Raw genomic sequence first — 24,565 nt, forward strand, 5'->3', positions numbered from 1 at the left:
CCTGAGCAATGAGCATACGACATATCATCTATAAAAATTGAGAACATTATGGAGTAAAACAAATCTAGAAGAAGGTTTTATGATAGACATAGAACAACTATAAGATAAAAATGACGGCATACAGAGAGATAGGAGGACTTACATCCAGAATAATACTGTGTAGTACCAAAGTCTTGGTGTAACAAATTTTCTGAAGAAGCTTAATCCATCTGACGGTTGAAGTCCAAATGTGAAGTCTTGCTTCCACCAATGAACATAGCTCATTCACCACAGATTGCAGGATCCGACGAATTGATAGGTGAAGAACTTTTAGATTAGGTGTTTTGATCAGGAATGCTTCTTCAATATTAAGTGTTACAATTCTCAGTGTTTTGAGTGAAGAGGAACTAACTGAAATCTCTTTAAGTCCCTTGCAACGATCAATATTCAGTTCTTTAAGGACTTCACTACTGGATAAGATGCTGGACAAAGGATCATCCTTGTTCAAAAACACAACTTCACTAAGAGAAAGGATCTGAAGACATGGAAGATCAAATGAAGCCAGCATGTCGAGCTCAAATGGGCCTTCTAGTTTTAGGACAGTTAACTTTTCTTTATCAACAAAGAAGTTTGAGGGTATCTTGACAGAAAAATGCTTAGATATAACACAAAGCTCAAGAACGCAACGCCTAGCTATAACAAGCATCCATTCATAGACATGTATAGGGAGAAACCCCTTGTAGGCCTCAAAATGGACGCGTTCTAGACAAGGGGATCCATTAAGGAGTAAAAACCTGTTAACATAGTTCTTAAATCTAACAAACTGTATTTCATTGAAGTTGATGTCTGAGCTTGTCATAGAAGATGGAAGATCCATGAAATCAAGGACAGGAACGTCAGTCCAAACATACATCCATCTCTTTGATAGTATGCTTGTAGCAACAGCACATCTTGTTGGGAGAAATGCAAGAATATGACAGAGAAGTTTGTCAGGTAATTCATTGATCCGATTTGCAGTTTCCAAGTTGAAAGGTTTTTTAAGATGCTTTGATTGAATCATTTCTCTGCATAAAAATTACAAGATTCCAATATATTAGCCAAATTATTAATCTAGCTAATGAGATACTCTCTTAGTTTCCTATAGATCCTCCCGTTCATCACACGACATTTTGATGGACTCATGAGAATCTGTATTTTTATAATCTTAATTTTTCATAAGGGGAGATTTGAACTTGTGACCAGTCGTCCACAACACCTCAATCTTAACCATTAAGCCAAGGCATCCTTGGTTACAATAAAAGATATTAATAATTGGAGACCCACGTAAAGCACAAGTGGGAGATCTTTAGAGAACGGACAAAGTATAACATTAGATATAGCTTGACAATTTCTATACCAAACTAGATTCATCATAAGCAGTACTCCCTCTGTTTCATTTTAATCTATACACACCTACATTTTTCACACATGCCAATGCAAAACTTTGAAGACATATATCTTTTGTATTTGTAAAAACTATAAAGAGTACATATTAATAAAAAACATGTTATGATGAATCTAACAAGATCTCATATGACTATATTTTCATCCGCGTATAAATCACAAAAAATGATGGTCAAAGTGAAATTTTTGAATAGTGTAAAATATCAAAGTGTAACAATTAAAATGAAACAGGGAGTATTTAACAACAACTATGAGCAATGTGGACTACTCCTCAAAAAAGAAAATGCAATGTGGACTAAATATTAGATAGATATGGATACTACGCAACTAGCATGGAGTTCATGTTTTGCACTACAAAACAGCAATTTCTCGATCTCATGATAAACAGCAATTCATACTACAATAACAAATTTCCACAATTAGCTATGAAAGAATTCATAGGTAACCCCATATTACACTATATCATTAATCAAATTACTCAACATACATTAAAAAAATCAATCAAAAAAATTAAGAAGCTAAACTGTATTCATACGTTACAGAAAAACTTTAAATTGGAGGGCAAACTATAGTGTGTGAAATGAAGTACCTCTATTCTTTCTCCAATGCTTCCAAGTTCTAAGAGTACATGTAACTTGAAGTAATGATGAAAGTCATTTATACTACTAATGCTAAACATAAATTAATTACAAAGTGGCGGATGAAAACCATTACTTAGCCCAATGTTAACAATTACTCCCTCCATCTCAAAATATAAGACACGTACTATGTTCAAGGTCGAACTTTGACTGTTAATTAATCTCAATATGTGTTGATAGAAAATTTTAAAAAATAATGTTATTGTAGTATTTTTCAAGACGAATCCAACTATATGAATTTTGTAATTTCATTTATTATATTATAAGAGATATTTGTGGTTAAAGCAAAGTTTCGTAAAGCACGAATGCCTTATATATTTTGAAACGGGAGTATAAGAATGATTTTAAGAAGGATTAATTAGTACTTCTATCATCAAGATTCATTTACTTCTAATGCTAAATAAAGAATAAACGCTTAATTAGTCCAATGAAAAGGATGGAAATGAAAATCATCAATTACAAGTAAATGAAGTACATTGAACAAGCTTTCAAAAAAAAAAAAAAAAATTACATTGAACAAAAAAAGTTGAATTGATGCACTCAATGCATTGGCCCATTTGTTTATACTGACTATAAGATTTTAAGAAGGATTGACTAAAAATCCTGTTCAATTTACTAGTGTTTGACTTTTGAATTCTTTGTTAATTTAACTAAAAAAAAATTAAGTTATATAAAAATTACCTTATCGTGAAAAACAAAATAAATCACATGCAAATTCCAACAACCAATTTCCTTCTATCTTTTTGCTTTTAAGTTGTCTTTAAAATTACCAAAAAATAATGTCTTTCAAATCCATACGTAGGGTCTGTTCTCTTCGTCATAAAACAGCTGAACTGAACTGAACTGATTGAAGTTGAACTGAACTGATTGGAGCTGAACTGAACTGATTGAAGTTGAACTGAACTGATTGGAGCTGAACTGAACTGAACTGATTGGAGCTGAACTGAACTGAACTGAATTGAATTGAATTGAATTGAATTGAATTGAATTAAATTAAATTGAATTAAATTGAATGTAATAAATATATAAATAATATTTAAACAATAATAATATGAATATTAAATAATTATTATAATGATAAGTAATAATAATGAATAATAATAATAGTATTTTGGATATTTTCAAATGATAGTTATAAATAAATAATATTAATAATCATTAATTAATAATAATAATAATAATTAATGATAATTAATAATAATTATTTTATATTATTTGTATTAATATATGAATACTTGATGATGATATATAATAACAATAATATGTAAGAAGTAAATTAATATTACTATTTTAATAATTAGATTTAATAATATAATAATATTTAGTAATAAAAATAATGATTGGGTTGGACCGCGAAAATTATACTGGAAAGGTTAGAGCAATAATCGTCTCTGATACCATGTTAATTTTTAGATTATATGAAAATAGGGATGGGTAATCCAATAAGGAGGAGGAGAGTTTAGCCCACTTAGAAGCTAGGAGGTTTCATCGTAAAACCAATTGGTGATAGAGTAACTCCTAATCTTACAAAGTGGTTTATCCTCTCCTTTTTCTCCAATGTGGGACACTCATAAGTGGGTTTTCAATGGATTTCAACACTTAGAAACTTATCTATATTTTTGTTAATTAGTTATCAATTTATTGTTTATCGTGTTATGTTAATGGTGTGGGTTAGGAGAAGTAGAGTGAGAATTTTTTTTATTATAAAGATAATATTATAAAATTGATAGGACCATTTTAAAAACAGAAAAAAAAAGTGGATAAACTAATACTCCATCTATATATACGCCACGCGACACCTCTATTAGTCCACTAGAATTGTCCAATGTACATAAGTCATGTCAATTCACAAAAGTAAAATTAGCTTGCAACAAGAATTGAACCCGTAACCTCTTGTTTTATACGTGACACAATTACCATCTCAACCAACTTTTAATCATGCTTTTAAGTGTTCACATTATTATATTTGTACCTTTTAAATATTGAGTTTTCCTTAATATATTTTAATAGGAGTGGAAAAAAAATGCATATCAAATCTAAAACACGATACCAGCCTGAGATAACCTCTGAACCCATATACTAGTCTAACTTCAAATACCAACCCGACGTAACTTTTTTTTGTCGTCAAAAAAAAAAAACAAAGTTACGTGTAAACTAACCGCTAACCTCTAACCGCTAACCTCAAATAGATGAACATCAACGATATTAATGAATAACTAGGTTTTGGACCCGTGCATAATGCACGGGAACTTTAATACAATAAAAATGTTTATATATCCGCTACATTGAAAACATATAAACGATTATTTACGTCTACTTGATCAAAAACTTTGTATTTAAGAGAAATACACATTTATATTAATTATAAAGTTGTTTAACAGATACATGATATTCATATGTTTTGGAAGACTTCTTTTTAGAGCAAAACAAAATGTTTTAAGAAGCTACTTCATCCATTTGTAGTCTAATATAACAATGAGATTTTTACACTATTCATTCACTATCATACCCTTTCACTATATATTGTTATTTTTATGTAAAGACAAATCTAGTCATGTGGGGTATTGTTAGATTCGTCTTGATATATACTTTCAAAATATCAAATGTGTATAATTTTACTAAATAGTAAATAAAGATATTAATAGTAAAAATTGAGCATTGGCAAGCGTGAAAACCCAATTGCTGCAGTAGAAAAAGAACGGAGGAAGTATAATATAGTCAGAAGCAATTATATCATCATAAGTAAAGCCAACAACACCTTAGGAGGAAGATTGGAATTCCAGATTTTCTTCCACACTTCCGATACAATAGAATCGCCAACAACTGTATGGGAATTCTTAAAAAAATTAATAAAGTGATGGTCTTATTTAGTAGAACATACCAATTTTGGTGTAGCCCCATAGAAAGCCATCATCTAAGGGTTGAGATGGTAAAGGTTAAGGATTTCAACCGCCTCAACAGGGAGAAAATTTGCACGAACTTGGTTTTCATCCCAGTAACCAGGGGGGGTCAATCGTCTCAGAAATTCTCTCTACATTACATCTTCATTTTTTCCTCGAAATGGCCTTAAAGTATTAGACTTTCCATTATCTTCTGATATAGGAGTACTATTGGCAATTTTTACCAATGACTGAGAAATGGCTACATAAAATTGGCCATGACTGAAACTGGTCTCGGGAGATACAAACCCACCATGCGATAGGGATTGTCCTTGACTTTTGACACACGACCAACTAAAATTGCCTTTTTTGAAACCTCGAGGAAATTTGTTCCATCTGACGGAATGAGTACCATACGGGGTATAAATACCTTATTCCACGTTGCTACCTAAAATGACCACAATTTCGATGATATATTGTATCATACTTTATTCCCCATTTCATCTGGTGGAATGAGTATCATACAGGGTTTCCCAACTCTACTTTTTTCCTAAATACCTTATTCCCCGTTACTACTTGAAATGATCACAATTTCGATGATATATTGTATCATACCTTATTTCCATTCCATCTGACGGAATGAGTATAATACAGGGTTTCTCAATTTACTTTTCACCTCCAAAGACTACCTCAAGTGACTTCAATGGTCCACAATTAACCCTTATTCATTAATTTCTTCCTAAAACCAATTTTCGAATATATTAAGCGAACTAAAGTTTTAATATTCATAAGACTAATTTAGAAAATGTAAACAAATATAAATACGCACTACTTGTATAATATATGTGTGTTTTAAGGTTCTTTATAAGATGTACATTTCAATATTATCTTCTACATAAAGAAAAAAAAAAACCAAAACAAAGTTAAATAAATTAACAACTTTTCCAATTCAATAACTTTATTTGATCTTTTCAAAACAGTTTCACTCTATTATAAACCAATTAAACTTGAATACTTATAAATCCCCCCCTTTTTTTTACATATAAGCTTGACAATTAACTCATCTTGTTGATTCACCTTCTAAATTAGTGTCGCAATGCTCATTAGATATCTCTCTTTCCAGTCTAATATCGTCCACACGATTTATGGTTTAAAAATTGTAACATTACTTTTATATAAAATTATAAGATAATTATTTTACTTGTAGTTCCCTAAAATGACCACAATTTTGATGATATATTTTATCTTACATCATTCTCCATTTCATCTAACTGAATGAGTATTATACAATATTAATTATATAAGAAAATCATGGCGCTGCTTAACTTTAATGATGAATAAGTGAGAAATATCTATTTTAGCAAGGAAACTATATTTAATCATGCATATAAGAAATAATTATTGATATCCTATAATGTCAACTACTTCATGATTCACTCATACTTTCATATATAATTTGAGTTTAGGATGTTAAATTTATGAACAGTTATATTAGTTTTTTTTTTGCAAGAATAATTAGTTAAAGAATATTGGATTATATTGAAGAAAAATAATTACTATTCTTAGTTTCTTAATACAGGCAACATATTTCTTTTTAGGATATTTCATAAAACTTGCAAAATAATTCGCAAACTATTATAAAAATTAAAGAAAGCTTTATTTTATAATTTAAGCACATGTGTCATGTTTTCACTCTCTCTCCTACTCTTTTATTTTATAATTTTTATAGAATGGGCCAAATTCAAAGTGTGTGAATTTTCTTTAAAAATGATATTAGTATCAAGCGTAAGTTCATAAGTGTATGTACTTATATCGTTTGTTTCATTTGAATGTAAGAATGTGGGAAAATATTTGAGTGACCCTAGTCCCTAAGCCTAAGGTTGTCAACCTTCTTAGTCGCAATAATAGAATAATATATTAGGGCCTGTTCTCCCCAGCTTATTTTCAGTTCAGTTCAGTTCAGTTCAGCTCTAATAAGTTCAGTTCAGTTCAGTTCAGCTCCAATAAGTTCAATTCAGTTCAGTTCAGCTCCAATAAGTTCAGTTCAGTTCAGTTCAGATCAGTTCAGTTCAGTTCAGTTCAGTTCAGCTCTATTCTTTTATAACCATTTTGTTAAATATTATTATTATTATGTTGGTATAATTTATTTTACTAATTACTATTATTATTATTATTATTATTATTTAAATATACTTCCTCCGTTTCAAAATAAGTGCAACATTTGCATAGTGTTTACTATTCACAGTTTAAACTTTAATTAGCTTTGGTGATTTACATTTTAGGAAAAACATAGTCATGTGGGATCTTGTTAGATTCGTCTGAATGTGAATTTTTTTAATATCAACTTTTTATAATTTTTACTTATTGATAATTGAAGATATTAATGGTTAAAATAATGCATTGGCAAACGTGAAAACAAGAAGTGTTGCACTTATTTATAAACAGAGGAAGTATATCATTACTATTAAGTATTATTATTATTATTATTATTATTATTATTATTATTATTGTTGTTGTTGTTTCTATATATTTTTTTTATTATAGCTTTACTAATTATTATTACTATTATTATTAGGAGGAACATGGTTTAGGTCAAAGCACAAATAAACCCACTTTTTTTAGCCCATAAACCAATCAAATCGCGTCAAGACGGTTTATGATGTAATTTTCGCGGTCCAACCCAATCATTATTTTTATTACTAAATATTTTTAAATTATTAAATCTAATTATTAAAATAGTAATATTAATTTACTTCTTAGATATTATTGTTATTATATATCATCGTCAAGTATTAATATATTAATACAAATAATATAAAATAATTATTATTAATTATCATTACTATCATTAATTATTATTATTATTAATTTATGATTATTAATATTATTTATTTATAACTATCATTTAAAGATATTCAAAATACTACTATTATTATTATTCATTATTATACTTATCATTATAATTATTATTTAATATTCATATTATTATTGTTTAAAATATTATTTATATATTTATTACATTCAATTTATTTCAATGTAATATAATTCAATTCAATTTAATTCAGTTCAGTTCAGTTCAGTTCAGTTCAGTTCAGTTCAGTTCAGCTCTGATAAGTTCAGTTCAGTTCAGCTCCGATAAGTTCAGTTCAGTTCAGTTCAGCTTTGATAAGTTCAGTTCAGTTCAGTTCAGTTCAGCTGTTTTATGCCGAAGAGAACAGGCCCTTAATATATATCCAATAAATTGGAGAGAGAATTGCCATAGGTTAATGTTTTAATGTACTCTTGACCTTAACTTTTTAGTAGTGAGAAAAATATCCATTTTTATCTTTAAACAACTTATCTTGTCTGACATTTTCTTAATTCTCCCTTAAGTTGTCTGAAAAATACTTAATTATTATATCTAAATTTGTTTAATCTTATCTAAATTTTCCAAACTTATATTATCATAGTTATGTCAAAATTAGTTAAACTAGACAGATGCTTATATATTGGTTTTCATTTTTTTTTTTACCTAATTCAATTTCTTGAACATATATATAGATGAACTCTTATTTTACCTCTCTCACTTTAACTTTGTTTTTTTTAAAAAAATACTTTTAGTATGTATTTGTCATGGATATGATTTTTTTATGATTATCATATTAGCTTACCTAAACCACTTTGGGACTAAAAATTGAATATTTGAGTTGTTATTGTTTTTGTTATATGTAATCTCTAGTCATAATCATGGTGTGTTATATTTTTCAACAAAAATCATCTTTTTATTTCTTGTTTGGTAATAAAATAAACTTGCATTACTATTATTATTACATTTGCATATTTTCTTGAAGGGGCTAGCATCTCATGATAATGGTGTGTATTCATTACCAAAAGTGAATAATATTAAAAAAAATAACTTATTAGACCAATGTACCCATTGGCTTGAAATTAGGTAATTTTTAAATTAATTATATTATATAAGTTTGATAGGTGTGATGAAAAACTTAAAGTTGTTATACCAACGCACCCATTGGCTTGTACTTAGCTAATATTTGTTTTATATTTGAAATTTCATATTTTGACTTTTTGAGTATCTTGTATTAGTTAAAAACTTAAAGTTGTTATATCAATTCATCTTTTTCATTGTATATTTTCTCTCTCCTCTAAATTGGTATTTAGCTTGAAAATAATTCCATAACTGGTTTTGTGAAAATAATAAGAATGACCGCTAAGATAATATATGATTTTCGTTTTAAAAAAAAAGATAATATTTGATTTGTTTTCTTAATTGATAATTGGTTGATTGATTACTTTAGTTATTGTAGTTGATATTATTTCCTTCATTGTTACACAATCGAAGGAATTAATTGATTATTGTTAAAATTATTTTTAGCAATGCCACGTGGCATAAGCAAGCAATAGGTCGAAAAGTTGAGGGTGAAGGAGAACAGAGGAAGGTTGATGTCTTGCCACGTAGGACAATTTTTTCTTGCTTTAATATTATATATATGATGATATGATATGATGATATGATGATGATAATCCACCCCTCCAATTTACAACTTGGCCCACGTAAACATTTACAATCTTACACAGTGCAACAACCCAAAGTCGAGAAAACTGCGGAGAGAGAGAGTGTCTGTGTGAGTGACTGCGTGTGGATAAGGCTATTTCAGAAGCGCACAACGCCTACGCTACAATGGCTGCTGTAGCTACTGTTGCAGGCAACATCTTTACTCCGCCATTATTATCCCGTCTTAAGCTCAAACCTCCAAATACACCTCTTATTTCTCTCTCCTCTTTTCAATCTAATCTCTTTGGCCTTCGCCTCTGCATTACTTCCTTCAAATTTCATTCTTTCCCTCTTTCTCTCTCCTCTTCTCACCGTCTTTCGGTATCTGCTCGATTTACTCCCAATAATTCCGACGATGATACAATTCTCGGCTTATCTTCCGTTAGGTTAGCTTTAATTGCTGTTTTTTTTTGTTTTGCGGTTGAATTTTGTTGATTGATTCTTTTGCTAAATTCTTGAATTTTTGAAATAGGTCAGATAAAGTTAGGTTAATTGACGAGCAGCAAAATATGGTTAGTTTTTGGACTCTAATTGTGACTTTTTTTTTAATTTTTTGGTTTGGCTGGTGATTTGTATGAAATTGATTTGAATTAGGTTGGAGTTTTATCGAAAAGTGAAGCTATTCGAAGAGCTGAGGATTTAGAGCTTGATCTGGTACGTTTTTATTGTTGTATATGTTGATTCAGCACAGTTTTCTGCAATGTTTGGCTCAACTAATGCAAGTTACACGAAAAAAGATTGTTTTCTACATTTCGTTGGTGAAATGCTTAAAATGTATGCACTACATGTTATTAATTGTTGAGAATCCCACTCTTCCCTGCTGGGCTTATAGAATGTTTTGTGAATGTATATATTTGCTTCCAAATGATGGTGCATTGCGCGTGTCCATGTATGTACTCTCTTGCTCCTATAGTGTGTGTTATGCCAGTTTCGCGAACATGGATTTATAAGTAGCAAACTTGTACATGGTTCTTTTGGGCTAACTAAACAGTACTAGATAGTAAATTTTGTTTAGTTACCCAATCTTATACCGCAATTTAGGTAATACTGGTCTGCGCTGATTCAAAAGCATAGCTAGTGACTAGGATTGAACCATTATCTGGTAGTAGAGCAAGAAATCCAAGAACAGAGAAAGTTGATTGGCTGAATCTACATTTTTCGATTGAATAGGGTAAAAAAAGGGACAAATCAAAAGAGAAGATAGACAAGCACTTATGAATTAAAGGAGTAAACACACTGAGTACAATGTGTCTACAACCCATGCGTGATGCTAAGTCGTTATGTTAAGTAGGTGGCAGTTTTTGAGTGAAAACCACATCGACATATTTATAGTTCCTCTGTTTTTTTAAGATCTATTATTTCACTTTTTGCTCGTTTGCCAATGCGAACTTTGAGCATAAAAAACTTTGATTGTTGATAAGTAAAAGTTATAAAAAGTTGAATTTGAAAATGTATATTGGAGAGTATCTAAAATAGTACATTATTGCCAAAGTAGAGTAGGTGAAGAGTGGAAAAGGATAAACGATAAATCTAACTAAAATCAGGGGATGGACGTTTGTAATAGATTTTAATTTATATTTATATTATGAACATTATTGTAGAATTATACTATCTTCTTTTCTCCTTCATGTGCTTACCACTTTCATTCCTAAATGAAAAACCGTCGTATTATAATTTTTATTTGTTATTTTGGTATTATATTAGATATTAGACCACATTATAGATTTAATAAGTTAGAATGTTATGCTGCTTCCAAGCAAAGTCCCTAACTAAGAATTCCAAAAACAGACAACTTCTGGGTCTGTGGCATGGCAGCGACATAAATTTGAAAAGTGAAGTAGGGTTACAATATATTAACTCAATTCTTTAGAAATGACCCTTAATTTAACATGACCTCTTATTTAGAGATTCAAGGGATACTACCTAATTATTACTCAAATGTACCTGAGAAATTAAATTGGACCCAAGGCTTGACCACATAATAGCCTATCCCGACGTGATATTAGTATACATCGGATTTGAAGCCCTAAATCTACATGAATGTTGAGTCATAAGTATAGGGGGCCTTTATTTAACTTTGGTTTCAATAAGATAATAAAGCTTTGTTGTTCATATATTTTGGAACTGCTGGAATCTCAGACTTATTAGAAGTATTAGACAAGACACATCTTACTTTTTATCTTTTAAAATTTCTACCCAAGCACTCTTATCCATTCGAGGTGTCAAGCATGTGTGCAACATTGGGAGGCAAGGCCCTTAGGAAATTCAGAGTTACAAAGGGGCAATACTAAACTTATTAATGGTCTAGAAATGATCTCAATTGGTACTTAAGGAAAATTTCGGACCATAAATATGTGCCCTGTAATTGATTTTGTAGTTATTGTGGGGCGATTTTCCTAAATCTAATCGTTACTTTTGACCTATTCCTCCTTGGAACAATGTCCATACTGCCTGTTTGGTAGTCCACTAATGGTAATGAATCTATATGCAATTTTGTAAACAAAGTCACTTGCCAATGTTTTCCATAACCACTTTAGAACATGGATTCTATGAAGAAAATGATATGTTTTGGGATAAACAAGTATTAACATGGAAATTGGCATGAGATTCCATACAGAACATATCATTTGGATTGCCATTTTCACATTTGTTACCATCCACCAAACCATTAAAATAATGGGACTTTGCTTTGAAGCATTTTGATTTTTTAGAGTCAATATAAGACACTGGTGTGAACATTGTTGTGGAGGGTGGGTTTGTCATGTTATCTGTAGTATTCTGTGGCCTGTGACAATAAATTTCTTACCCAATTGCCCTAGAAGTATATTGACTATGGTTGCATACAATTGAACCGTCTTAGAGATGGACGATTTATAAGGCTAAGCTGGGGATTTCACCTTTGAAATTTATCAAATTTGGTGTAACTCTTGACCTTTTTCTTAAAACATCATATATCTGTATAATAAGGACCATCAGGAATGGCTGTGATGTATAATTGTGACTATCTGTAGGCTTGCAGTTGCTGCACCCATCCAGTGCTTTTAGACTGCAAAGTGCATGTTTCTTATTTAAGACCAGTGATGTGCTACAATTGGAAACTGAATGTGCAAGGGAGTGGGATTTCTCTTTTTCTTTGGAATTCATGCTGATACTGATAGGTGATCAATGCTTTATAATTACTCAAAAGGTGAGAGATGGAGTGTAGGATTGAAGGCATTGAGAAAAAGGGAGGGGTGAAGGCTAAAAATTGGTAGACAAAGTGATTGACATTGGGAGGGAAAGTGGAACTGCGTTAGAGATGCTACCATTGTTTTGCTTGCTGCACACAACCCTCTTTTTCGGTTGTTACTCATTCAGTGATGGGTTTATGTTTTTTGGGTGTAAAGTCATGTTGTCTTAATTTGTGCCTTTGTGGTATTAGAAGGCTCAAGAGCACAAGTGCTTGGTACTTGGTATAACAAAGTATCAGACTAAAGAAATATAAGCTTACATAGTTTTATTGATCTGAAAATTTGCTTTGTTTCCAATTGGAACCCCCCTTGTTTAAAATGAGGTGGTGTATCCGTGTATGAGTTCACTATTTCCTAGATTTTGGACTTCTTGCTTGTGTTCACTCTCTCAGAGTAATATGGAATTTTCTATGAATGATCCAAACAGTTTAGTTTTCTTGTTGGAAATTGATTTGGTTGGGTTACTTCTGCAGGTTCAGCTTAATTAGTTTTTGAGGTTGACTGCTACAGTGATTGAGTGGTTAACAGTAATTACATTTGTGTAGGTGGTGGTTTCACCTGATGCAGATCCTCCTGTTGTCAGAATAATGAACTATGAGTAGGTTGCCATATCCTTCTTGTTTCCGTTGATTCCTCCTCCCCCCCTGAACATAAGAATTTTATTGCTCCATGTAAATTGATTAGCCTTATTTCTTTTAAATTGTTTTTTTACCAAGACAGTGGCTTATGGTGACTGGCTTTGTGATTTGCAGTTTTGCAAATTTTATTTGAGCAGCTGCATTTTTTTCGAGTTTCTTTTTCTTATACCGTGCCATTTTTATTTCAATCAGCAAATATAGATATGAACAGCAGAAAAAGAAAAGGGAGCAGCAGAAGAAAAGTGCTGGTAAATGACTTCTCTATTTAGCATTTCCAGTTGTCTGATTCATGTATGTAGCCATGTCAAAGATACTAACTCAATTATGCTTTTGATTTTTAGCAAGTCGTATGGACTTAAAAGAACTCAAGATGGGGTAAGAGCAACCTATCTTAAATACCTATTTTTCCAGACTTTCTTTTCTTATAAATGGAAAAGCTATTAGGCGAGCAAAGTCTTCCTTACCTGACTGGACTTATTCTGTACTTTCTTTTAGGTACAACATTGATGTCCATGATTATTCTGTGCGCCTCAGAGCTGCACAGAAGTTCTTAAAAGATGGTGACAAGGTTACTCAGCATTCCTATTGACTACCATCTATGCTCCGTTTTCATCATTCTACAATTGTCGCTCACTACATTGAGCATTTCGGTTCGTGTTTACAGGTGAAGGTTATAGTAAATTTGAAAGGACGTGGGAATGCCTTTTTAGAGAAAGCGGTTCAGCTCATCAGAAAGTTCCAAACCGAGCTTGGTGAGGTAATCACTCTAATCTATGCCAAATGGATGATATGACATGTGGTTGCAAGTTCATAATTTTGATTCTTCCTATGTTTGTATATGGAATGGATTGTGATCGGATGACATTTGAAGGGTGGCAACTCTTGTGAAATAGATAGAGAGAAAGCACAATGAATGTTATAATTTGATGGCATATTTTCTCTCTAAAATATTTAAATTACTATCCTCTAACTCTCCTGAAAGGGTTAGGGTTTTCAACCTAGGGCCACCCAAACATTTTCCGCTTTGAGTGATCTATTTTTTGATTATTGATTGATCTGATTTGCAGCTTGCAACTGAGGAGCACAATAATTTTAATCGCCGGAAGCGAGAAGATATCACTGAGAGATTTATATATCTGATTCTGGTACCGAACAAAAATGTTGTGCAAAAGACCCCGGAAGCTCCAAAGACGGAAGCTCCAAAGACAGAAGTTCCAAAAAAGAATCCCACTTCAACTCCAGAAGAAGTCTCAGCCGGCGCTTTTAGCTCTTTGAAATCAATGTTTAACGAATCTTAGGATCGGAGGGGGATAGGCGGCTGGTAATCGTCGTTATGCCAAGTATGATAGCAACTACAGCTTTTGTATAGCATTAATGAGATAGAGTTTGTACCTTGTATGGCTCACATGGTTTACTCAAGGTTGTAGAAATTACCTTCGAGTTGCTGTGGTAGGGTCAGGAGTATATTGTTCGTAAAAGTTATATGGAAAAAAAAACAATTTTCTGAAGGGAAGGTAAAATGTGAACCAATTAAGTTTTGAGCGAGTGTTGAGAAAGTTATAACATCATCGTCAATCACAAGGGCGTGATGAAAATTTGTAGATTATACCAACTATATAACGAAAAATTTTGATGGAGTAAAATCTAAGAAATTGCAAAGAGATTACTAGATTAGAACTTGTCTTCTAGGCCTCGTTTGGTTCACATGGGAAGTAATTTCCCATGGGAATCTACATTTCATCGGAAATTCTTTCCCTTGTTAATTTCCTAGGAATTAGACAAAATTGTTTGGTTGACACCATAGGAAATTGCATTTCCTAGGAAATTACTCACCAAGGGGGGGCTTGGTGAGTGATTTCCCATGTTTCATGGGAAATTCTATTTCCCTTGGAATTTGTATTTCCTATGTTTTTCCCATTTTCCTCCAACCAAACACAACACCCATAATGTATTTTCTAGGAATTTGTATTTCCAAGGGAAATAGCTTCCAACCAAACAACACCCTAGTTTGAAGAAATTTCCTATTAACTCAACTTTGTGTTCAAGCTCAAATGTAGTAAAGTACATTGGTTTTAGTGATATGCTTTTTGCAAGGTTATTTTAACATCCCTTTTTCCTATAATGAAAATATATGTTTAATTATATATATATATATATAGTGAGTAGGACTGTTCAATGTCGGATATCGGATTAGATCAGAGGAATTGCGATCCGTATCCGATTCGAAATTTTCGAATATCTGAACTTTTCGGATCGGATCACCGGGTTTTCGGATTGGGCCGTTGACATTTTTGAAACCTTTCTATCCGTATCCGGTCTGAAAACCCGAATTTTTCGGATATTCGATCCGAAATATCCGAAATCTTAAAATCAAATCAAATATCCGAAATTTCGGCTCGGATATTCGAAATTTCGAATCGAATATTCGAAATTTCGGATCAGATCGACGGATTTCCGGATCCGATAATTCGGATCGGATATTAAGGAGGCAGTATTTTTCTACCAACTAAAGTTGCCTAAGAAAAATAATCTCCCTGATGTAATCAAGCATATTTTGACTACAAAATCAACCAGCATACAATTGGTTATTTCTTGTAGCAGACACAACAATTCTTAAAACAAAAACAAGAAGAAAAAAGAGTACGCATACTAGTAGTGAGTCGTTGGTATAAAACAAGAGTATAGAAATGCAAAGTTAGTTGAGTTAGACAGTTGAGATTACAACAAGAGTTAAGAGGTAACTTTACTTCAAGGCAATCAACAAATGGGACTCCACAACAAACTATATACCATATGTTACACCATTAGGTAAGAGACTAAGCTTTATGTCCTACCACCTCTTTTTCTTCATTCATAAATTAGAAAGCCTCCCTTAACCTTACAATCTTCATACCTCATTACTCCCACATACACTTTCATCATCCACCCTTCTCTCAATGGAAGCAAGCGCCGGCCTCGTCGCCGGTTCTCATAACCGGAATGAACTTGTTGTCATCCAAGGCCATGAAGAGGTAACCAACAATGCTTTTATCATGCATAAACATACTTCCTCCGTTTCTTTTTACTTGTAACGGTTTGACTTTTACACTATTCACTAACTCTACTTAATTTATGTTTGGTGATTTATAGTTAAGGAAAAATATATTCATGTGAGATCTTGTTTGATTTCGTCTGAATGTACATTTTCCGAATATATACTTTTTATAATTTTTATTTATCGGTAATTATATTTATTGATAGTTGAAATTATGCATTGGCAAGCGTGAAAGTCAAACTGTTGCAAGTAAAAAGAAAGGAAGTATTACACAAACACAAACTTCATGTATATATGTTAAGATGCATTATTGAAATTTTTGTATAAACTTCATGTATGAACTTGTATGTATGTTAAACATGTTTCCAACTTTAGGCGTTGAAAAAAAGATGCATTATTGTAAAAAAAAATCATGTACTTGTAGCTTTATTTTTATATTTATTTTTTCGATTATCAAATGTTTTTGACACGTGTTATAGAGATCACCCATGCTAAGATGCTTAAGTTATAATATGTTATTATTGTCTTAGAGCTGACAATCTCTAACCTGACACGACAATTCTAAGTATTGGTCATTTTATTTTTTAGAATGTCTTATTGTATGTGTTTTGTCAAGTAGGAGTGAACTCAGTGTTAGTTTTTACGTTATCTATGGTAATATGGTATGATCTTGATCTTTTGTGGATGCTTTGTGTATACAGTTGGTCTTGTAAGAAACCGCCTAATTTTAACCTAAAATTAGGAACGGTCCAAGCCTCATATTAAGAGGTGAACATGTCACTTTTTTTTTTTAATATAGTGACTAGTTTAATCTATTTAGGGACGAGGTTAATCTATTTCGTGAGCAGTTTAATCTATTCAGTAATGACATTTTTAATCCATTCAGTGACTAGTTTAATCCGTTCGGTAAAACTACCGAGTTGTTTTTTTTTTTTTTAAATTATCTGTTGTAGTTCGATAATCAAGAAAAAAGAAAGGAGAAGAGAATGGATGACTAGAATAGTGTTAGGGTGAAATTCAATGGGCTTGTTAGAAAAATTCAGTCTTGAATTCGTCTAATTTTATGTTAAAATTACACTGCCTATTCTAATAATTTGTGTTGTGTATATGCAGCCAAAACCATTGAAGGATCTGAGTGGACAAGTTTGTGAGATATGTGGAGATGAGATCGGACTTTCCGTTGATGGAGACCTGTTTGTTGCTTGCAATGAGTGTGGTTTTCCGGTGTGCCGTCCTTGCTATGAGTATGAAAGGAGAGAAGGCAGCCAAAACTGTCCTCAGTGCAAGACCAGATACAAGAGGCTCAAAGGTACATAGCTAGTAAAGATGATTGAGTTTATCCCTTGCAACAAAACTTTAGCTTTTCTTTCTCTACATCAAATTTCAATGAATGAGCCTGGTAAGACTGTAGCTTGAACTGCAGTTTAAACTGTTCTGAACATGTAACGATTGAGGTGTTAATAGGGAGTCCAAGGGTGGAGGGAGATGATGAAGAAGAAGACATTGATGATATCGAGCACGAGTTCAACATGGATGATGAGCAGTATAAAAACAACCATGTTGCTGAAGCAATGCTTCATGGGAAAATGAGTTATGGACGAGGTCATGATGATGAAGAAAATGCTCATTTTCCTCCTGTTATAGCTGGTCTTCGCTCTCGACATGTGAGTTCAACATTACAACCTTCCCAATTTGCTTTTTGGACAGTCTTGTATTGATCGTTATTATACTTTATTATGTATTAATAGAGATTAGTGACGTTGTTATTTTCAATGTACATATCGAGATAAATCTAACACGATCTCACAAGATTATGTATCTTTTATATACGTTGTTGAGAAATTATGGTGAAAACTTTATAAGGTCTGACTTTGTAAAAAGAAATGTGAAGTTTATTATTATAGGACGGAAGGAGTATTACCAATTATTTGATTCATTTTGATGCATATATGCAGGTCAGTGGGGAGTTTCCAATCTCTGGTAATGGAGCAGATCACATGCCTACACTGCATAAGCGTGTGCATCCATATCCTACGTCTGAGCCAGGTTCTGTTTCGCTTTTTCCGACCTCAAGTCTTAATGTCTGAGCTCAAATAATTTTCTGTGTCTTACTTTGCTAGAAGTCTAATGATCAATAGAAGTTACTAGACCAATCAAAACATAAATTTCTCGCAGTCTCGTGTATGCAACAATGTATACTCATAATATCTGCTAGATTTATGTCAAGTTTGAAATATATGCTAGTAAACTCCACCATCACAAGGCGAATAATAAGATCTAATAGCAACAGAAAATGCCATATGTTCAAAGTTTATTTAGTAGAACGCCATAGCTATATCAACATGTTTGAAGACTTAAAACCATAATGTTTACTGTAACTGGATACAGGAAGTGCAAGATGGGAGGACAAAAAAGATGGAGGATGGAATGAATGGAAACTGCAACAGGGGAATCTGGGGCCTGATCATGAAGATTATAATGACTTGGAAAACGCCATGTAAAAACTGTCATAATCTATAATAGTGCTCTTGAGCCATATAATATTTGCTCACTGATTTGTGTAAATATATGTAGGAATGATGAAGCAAGGCAACCACTATCTCGGAAGGTACCCATTGCATCTAGCAAGATCAATCCCTATCGTATGCTGATTGTTCTTCGGCTTTTTGTTTTGGCTATGTTCCTTCGATATCGTATCCTGAACCCTGTCCATGATGCCATTGGGCTCTGGCTGACATCTGTGATTTGTGAGATATGGTTTGCCTTCTCATGGATCCTTGATCAGTTCCCAAAATGGTTCCCCATAGATCGAGAAACATACTTAGATCGCCTCTCACTCAGGTAAAAGCAACTGCATTACTTCTGCATATAGCACCAGCTAAATTTTCAGATTGCATAGACATTGAAATGATGATATCACTGATGACTTGCATAATTAGAAGTTCAAATAATCAATGAATGAACCAAGGACAAAAGAAAATCCCCTCTGAAAATAATGGAATAAAAATGACAAAAAGTGCCCAATGTTGAACAAAGTTTCTGACTCCAAGTTTGTTGTGCAGATATGAGAAAGAAGGTGAGCCAAATATGCTTGCACCCATTGATGTCTTTGTCAGTACGGTTGATCCGATGAAAGAACCTCCTCTTAGTACAGCCAACACTATTCTATCTATATTAGCAATGGACTATCCAGTTGAGAAGGTCTCATGCTATATTTCTGATGATGGAGCTTCAATGCTTACCTTTGAAGCACTCTCAGAAACTGCAGAATTTGCTAGACAATGGGTTCCTTTCTGCAAGAAATTTTCCATAGAACCTAGAGCACCAGAGTTTTACTTTTCCAATAAAATTGATTATCTCAAGGACAAGGTCCAACCAACTTTTGTGAAGGAGCGACGATCTATGAAGGTATTGCTATGTGGCATTGGCTTCATACAAGCATGTTTAACTTATAGCTATATAGTATGAGTTCTAAGCTGAATGTTGTGGTACTTGTATTTTCCAGAGAGCCTATGAAGAATTTAAGGTTCGGGTAAATGCACTAGTGGCAAAAGCCTTGAAAGCGCCTCCAGAAGGTTGGATCATGCAAGATGGAACACCATGGCCCGGAAATAATACAAAGGATCACCCTGGTATGATTCAAGTTTTTCTAGGACAGAATGGAGGACATGACACTGAAGGAAATGAACTTCCCCGTTTGGTTTATGTCTCTCGTGAGAAGAGGCCCGGCTTCCAACATCACAAGAAAGCTGGTGCAATGAATGCCTTGGTAAGTATTAGAACTTCAGAAGTAACAGGTGAAGTAATTTCATCTAAGAAAAAGATGAAAATGAAAAGAAAGATGTAGGAAGAAAAATACGGTCACCTTTAAATATTTGTGCCTTCAAAATTTAAGGCTCGGATCCAGGTTTTATATCTTGAATTAGAAGCATCAAAGTGAGTAAAGTTCATTTAAATGCATAAAAAATACCAAGGAAGAAACACCTAGATCATTTATAGATTTATTGAATAAAAAGATATGGCTGCCACTACAAAAATTAGCAATTTTGTGGAACATTAATGTACCTTCAAACCTGCAGGTTCGTGTCGCTGCAGTTCTAACGAATGCACCTTTCATGTTAAATTTGGATTGTGACCACTACTTGAACAACAGTAAGGCGGTTAGGGAAGCAATGTGTTTCTTGATGGATCCACAAACTGGAAAGAAAGTTTGCTATGTTCAATTTCCTCAAAGATTTGATGGCATAGACAAGAATGATCGATATGCCAATAGAAATACAGTGTTTTTTGATGTAAGCTTCTTGTCATAGCCTAAAATTTTCGGCAATAACATATTTTATAGATATTGTATTCTAAAGAGTGATTGTCCTTATTTGTCAGATTAACATGAAAGGACTAGATGGAATTCAAGGACCTGTCTATGTGGGAACAGGATGTGTCTTCAGAAGGCAAGCCTTGTATGGTTATGAACCACCTAAACGTCCAAAGAGGCCAAAGATGGTAAGTTGTGCCTGCTGCCCATGTTTTGGTCGCCGCAAGAAGCATCAAAAGTCCAAACTTAGTGCAAAAGGAGATGCTAACATAGACGTTCAAGGTTTTGTACACAATCTCCGTACCTACTAGATGACAGAAGCTTTCAACCTCAGTTAACTTTCAGCAGAACTAACATATATTTACTAATATAGGTTATGAGGACGATCAGGAGCTCCTAATGTCCCAGATGAATTTTGAAAAGAAATTTGGACAGTCAGCAATTTTTGTGACTTCAACCTTGATGATTGATGGAGGGGTTCCTCCCTCATCAAGTCCAGCAGCACTCCTGAAGGAAGCCATTCATGTCATTAGCTGTGGTTATGAGGATAAAACAGAATGGGGTATCGAGGTAAAACTCTAAGCATCAGAAAATTATGATTAGTAGCTCTATGTTTGAACTAATGATATAGCCATCACATCAGTGAAGAACTGTCAACATGTTTATGTCTTCAAAATACACCATAGATCATACAATTATCTTGCAAACAACAACAATCAGTAAAACTTAATAATCTCTAACATCTAATTATTGGATGTCCAGTTGGGTTGGATTTATGGATCAATTACAGAGGACATCCTAACAGGATTCAAGATGCATTGCCGTGGTTGGAGGTCAATATATTGCATGCCGAAAAGACCTGCATTTAAAGGGTCTGCTCCTATCAACCTCTCTGATCGGCTTAACCAGGTGCTTCGTTGGGCCCTTGGTTCTGTCGAAATCTTCTTCAGTCGGCACAGCCCATTATGGTATGGGTATAAAGGAGGAAAACTAAAGTTTCTTGAGCGCTTTGCATATGTAAACACTACTATCTACCCCTTCACCTCCTTGCCATTGCTTGCCTATTGTATACTTCCAGCCATCTGTCTGCTCACTGGAAAATTCATCATGCCAACGGTAAAAATATTTCTCCTTGTACTACAAGCTCAATAAATATACTATAGCATTATATTCAAGGAAAGTTTCCAATATCTTTCTCCATACATGTGAAAGGCAAAGAAAAGCAACTTCAGATGTAGAGAATAAATGCTAAAGCTCCTCAAATGTTCATAAGTAGTTGATAGCTCAGTTTGACTAATCCTATTAAGCAATTGTGGTTGTATTACTATAAAATGTTTCCTCCTATTTCATCTTTTGTATATCGTCTTTCATCTCTATCGGAAGTCTATATTTTAATTTGCTTTCGTCTAATATGCAGATTAGCACTTTTGGAAGTCTTTTCTACCTTGGACTCTTTATGTCAATCATTGCCACTGGAATTCTTGAGCTCAAGTGGAGTGGAGTTAGCATAGAAGAATGGTGGAGAAATGAGCAATTTTGGGTCATTGGTGGAGTGTCAGCACATCTGTTCGCGGTCATACAAGGGCTTCTTAAGATTTTGGCTGGAATTGACACTAACTTTACAGTCACATCAAAGACTGTTGATGATGAGGATGAATTTTCTGAACTCTATACCTTTAAGTGGACAACTCTTCTTATTCCTCCAACCACAATCTTAATCATCAACTTAGTAGGAGTCGTTGCTGGAATCTCTGATGCCATAAATAGTGGATACCAGTCATGGGGACCTCTCTTTGGAAAGCTTTTCTTCGCGTTTTGGGTGATTGTCCATCTCTATCCATTCCTTAAAGGTCTCATGGGGAGGCAAAACAGGACACCAACCATTGTTGTCATATGGTCAATTCTATTGGCCTCTATATTCTCCTTACTCTGGGTGCGGATTGACCCGTTTGTTGTAAGAGCAAAGGGTCCTGATACGAAGGCATGTGGACTCAATTGCTGAAGTTGTAGTTTCTGTAACAGCCATTGCAGTGTTGCACCACGAAAGCAATGACAGTAGTGTATTGATTGGGTCATGTAGCACCAAATATTTTTGTCAGCAGAAGTTGTGTAAATTTTATACTTGGTTTTTTTTGAAGGGGAAGTATAGATAATGCAATCATAACAGCTGCATTACAAGTTCCACAAACACAGGTTGATAATAAAATCTTCATTCCAATAGCTATATAACTCAAACCAAGAAACAGAACAGGAAAACTGAGGCCGCCAAAATAAGTAATTCGATACACTAGCAGACACAATTAACTTGCAGAAATGATCCCATTTCATATCAAAATCAATTAAAAGAAGTAAAATGATCTGACCAGGAAGTAGTAGCAGAAGCCTAGATTTCCCTGACATACAAAATAACAATGATCGTAAGTCTGTAAGATGTTTTAAGAAGTGTTCTAGCTACAAAACCAAAGGAATCCTCAAGTCCTCAGAATAAAGAAAATAAAAGAGAGAAATGGTGTGACATCAGAAGTATTGTCCAATAACATGTCAAAGATACAATGTATGTATATGAAGGAGAAAAACCATCATAAACTAACTGAAGAGAGTGGAAACATGACAGGAGACAGGAGTACATGCTAAATCATAGCAAACAGTCAGTCATTATCTAGACTTTTCTTGAGAATGCAGAAAAGAAACTCACAAAGTCAGTACTTATATATAATTCCATGGAAACAATAGAGCAATAAGGTGCAGAAGCCCCGTTACAACTTACAGGTAGTGCCCGCGCACCACGGCTCCGTTTGGTAGGGCGTAAAACATTTTTAGTGTAAAATGATTTTCATGGAAAACAATTTACAATGGAAAACACAATTCCAAAATTAGTTTTCCGTTGTTTGGTTTGATGTAAGAAAAATGATGAAATGAAAGAGAAAGTAAGGAGGTAGTGAGAGGAGTATACAAGAGAGTTAAGGAAAATAGTTTTCCCTTCATTTTGAGAGGAAAATGGTTTTCCATTATTGGAAGAGTAATTTTACTACAAGGGAAAATGATTTTACACTATTTTGCCAACGAAACAATGTAAAACTAAAAATAGAGGAAAACAGTTTTCCAGGAAAACGTTTTACGCTCTACCAAACGGATCCCACATGTCTGTGCAAGCGCACAAAAGTGTCTACCACTTTTGGATTTCTATAGGTAATTAGATGCAGGCGCATGTTGCACACAAGTGCGTAAGCAATTTACTTAAAACCCGAAAACTTCAATATTATTCCTCCCAATTCATAGTACACTTACACTCAACAAGACCAAGTGTAATAACTATCATACATATAACCTACGAATTTAACTATAAATGTTCCAAGTTCCAACGTTTAATGTATGTTGTTGATAAAAACTATGGAATCAATATTGACTAAAACTATGAATGACCTTATATAGGAGAGCACCTAAGACAGACTAGGCTAATAAGCCATACACCCAAGTATAGAATTTAAATTGTAATCTTGAGTGTATCTCGCCTAGTTAAAGTATGAGCTTGCAATCATGAGAATCTTCAATAGAATTGTTTCATAGAATTATATATAAAGATACTGTACACTAATCTATACTAGTGGTGTATCCAACGTAGGTTAAGTGGGTTCAACTCAATCCCAATTCTTGATTTTTTTTTTAATTTGAGCTTGCACATTAGTCCATTAGATTACATTAATTCTTAGTCAAAAATTTAATGCTAAACTACAACCTTTAAATTTTAAAATTAAGGATTTTTCGTCTCATACTACCTTTAACTTTCAAGGTTTTGTGAGAAACTACCTTATTAAAAAATTGTTGTACCAAACTACCTTACTTTTACCATTTCGTTGTTG

The 24,565-nt window shown here is 33.2% G+C and overlaps 3 protein-coding genes across 3 annotated transcripts; 2 read left to right on the forward strand and 1 right to left on the reverse strand.

Annotated features, from left to right (window-relative positions):
• Positions 1-361: 361 nt before the first annotated feature.
• Positions 362-1,039, reverse strand: LOC104901871 (putative F-box/LRR-repeat protein At4g15060; the record flags this gene model as incomplete). Its single annotated transcript, XM_048635391.1, has 1 exon — positions 362-1,039. A coding segment is annotated over exon 1 (678 nt), but the record flags the coding sequence as incomplete, so codon positions are not given.
• An 8,442-nt stretch (positions 1,040-9,481) lies between these two features.
• LOC104901722 (translation initiation factor IF3-4, chloroplastic) lies at positions 9,482-14,867 on the forward strand. Its single transcript, XM_010689321.4, has 9 exons — positions 9,482-9,877; positions 9,964-10,003; positions 10,086-10,145; positions 13,267-13,319; positions 13,552-13,607; positions 13,701-13,734; positions 13,855-13,927; positions 14,024-14,116; positions 14,427-14,867. Exons 1-9 carry the CDS (start codon positions 9,618-9,620, stop codon positions 14,655-14,657), a joined length of 900 nt encoding a protein of 299 aa, XP_010687623.2. The 5' UTR covers positions 9,482-9,617; the 3' UTR covers positions 14,658-14,867.
• A 1,339-nt stretch (positions 14,868-16,206) lies between these two features.
• On the forward strand, positions 16,207-22,842 carry LOC104901723 (cellulose synthase A catalytic subunit 7 [UDP-forming]). Its single transcript, XM_010689322.4, has 13 exons — positions 16,207-16,370; positions 17,507-17,702; positions 17,858-18,057; positions 18,349-18,439; positions 18,782-18,890; positions 18,968-19,234; positions 19,456-19,801; positions 19,899-20,162; positions 20,473-20,685; positions 20,774-20,987; positions 21,079-21,275; positions 21,468-21,821; positions 22,123-22,842. The coding sequence occupies exons 1-13, from the start codon at positions 16,296-16,298 to the stop codon at positions 22,705-22,707; spliced, it is 3,111 nt and encodes a 1,036-aa protein (XP_010687624.2). The 5' UTR covers positions 16,207-16,295; the 3' UTR covers positions 22,708-22,842.
• The last annotated feature ends 1,723 nt before the right edge of the window (positions 22,843-24,565 follow it).

This window comes from Beta vulgaris, chromosome 8 (assembly GCF_026745355.1).
Source record: "Beta vulgaris subsp. vulgaris cultivar EL10 chromosome 8, EL10.2, whole genome shotgun sequence".
In the NCBI taxonomy this organism is placed as follows: Eukaryota; Viridiplantae; Streptophyta; class Magnoliopsida; order Caryophyllales; family Amaranthaceae; genus Beta; species Beta vulgaris.

Bases quoted from the DNA above. Each gene is read 5' to 3' on its own strand.
- LOC104901722 (XM_010689321.4), top strand. From the start codon at position 9,618: ATGGCTGCTGTAGCTACTGTTGCAGGCAACATCTTTACTCCGCCATTA. The intron at 13,928-14,023 runs GTTACTCAGCAT...TCGTGTTTACAG, and splicing joins TCTTAAAAGATGGTGACAAG to GTGAAGGTTATAGTAAATTT. The intron at 14,117-14,426 runs GTAATCACTCTA...TCTGATTTGCAG, and splicing joins TCCAAACCGAGCTTGGTGAG to CTTGCAACTGAGGAGCACAA.
- LOC104901723 (XM_010689322.4), top strand. From the start codon at position 16,296: ATGGAAGCAAGCGCCGGCCTCGTCGCCGGTTCTCATAACCGGAATGAA. The intron at 20,163-20,472 runs GTAAGTATTAGA...TCAAACCTGCAG, and splicing joins CTGGTGCAATGAATGCCTTG to GTTCGTGTCGCTGCAGTTCT. The intron at 20,988-21,078 runs GTTTTGTACACA...TTACTAATATAG, and splicing joins TGCTAACATAGACGTTCAAG to GTTATGAGGACGATCAGGAG.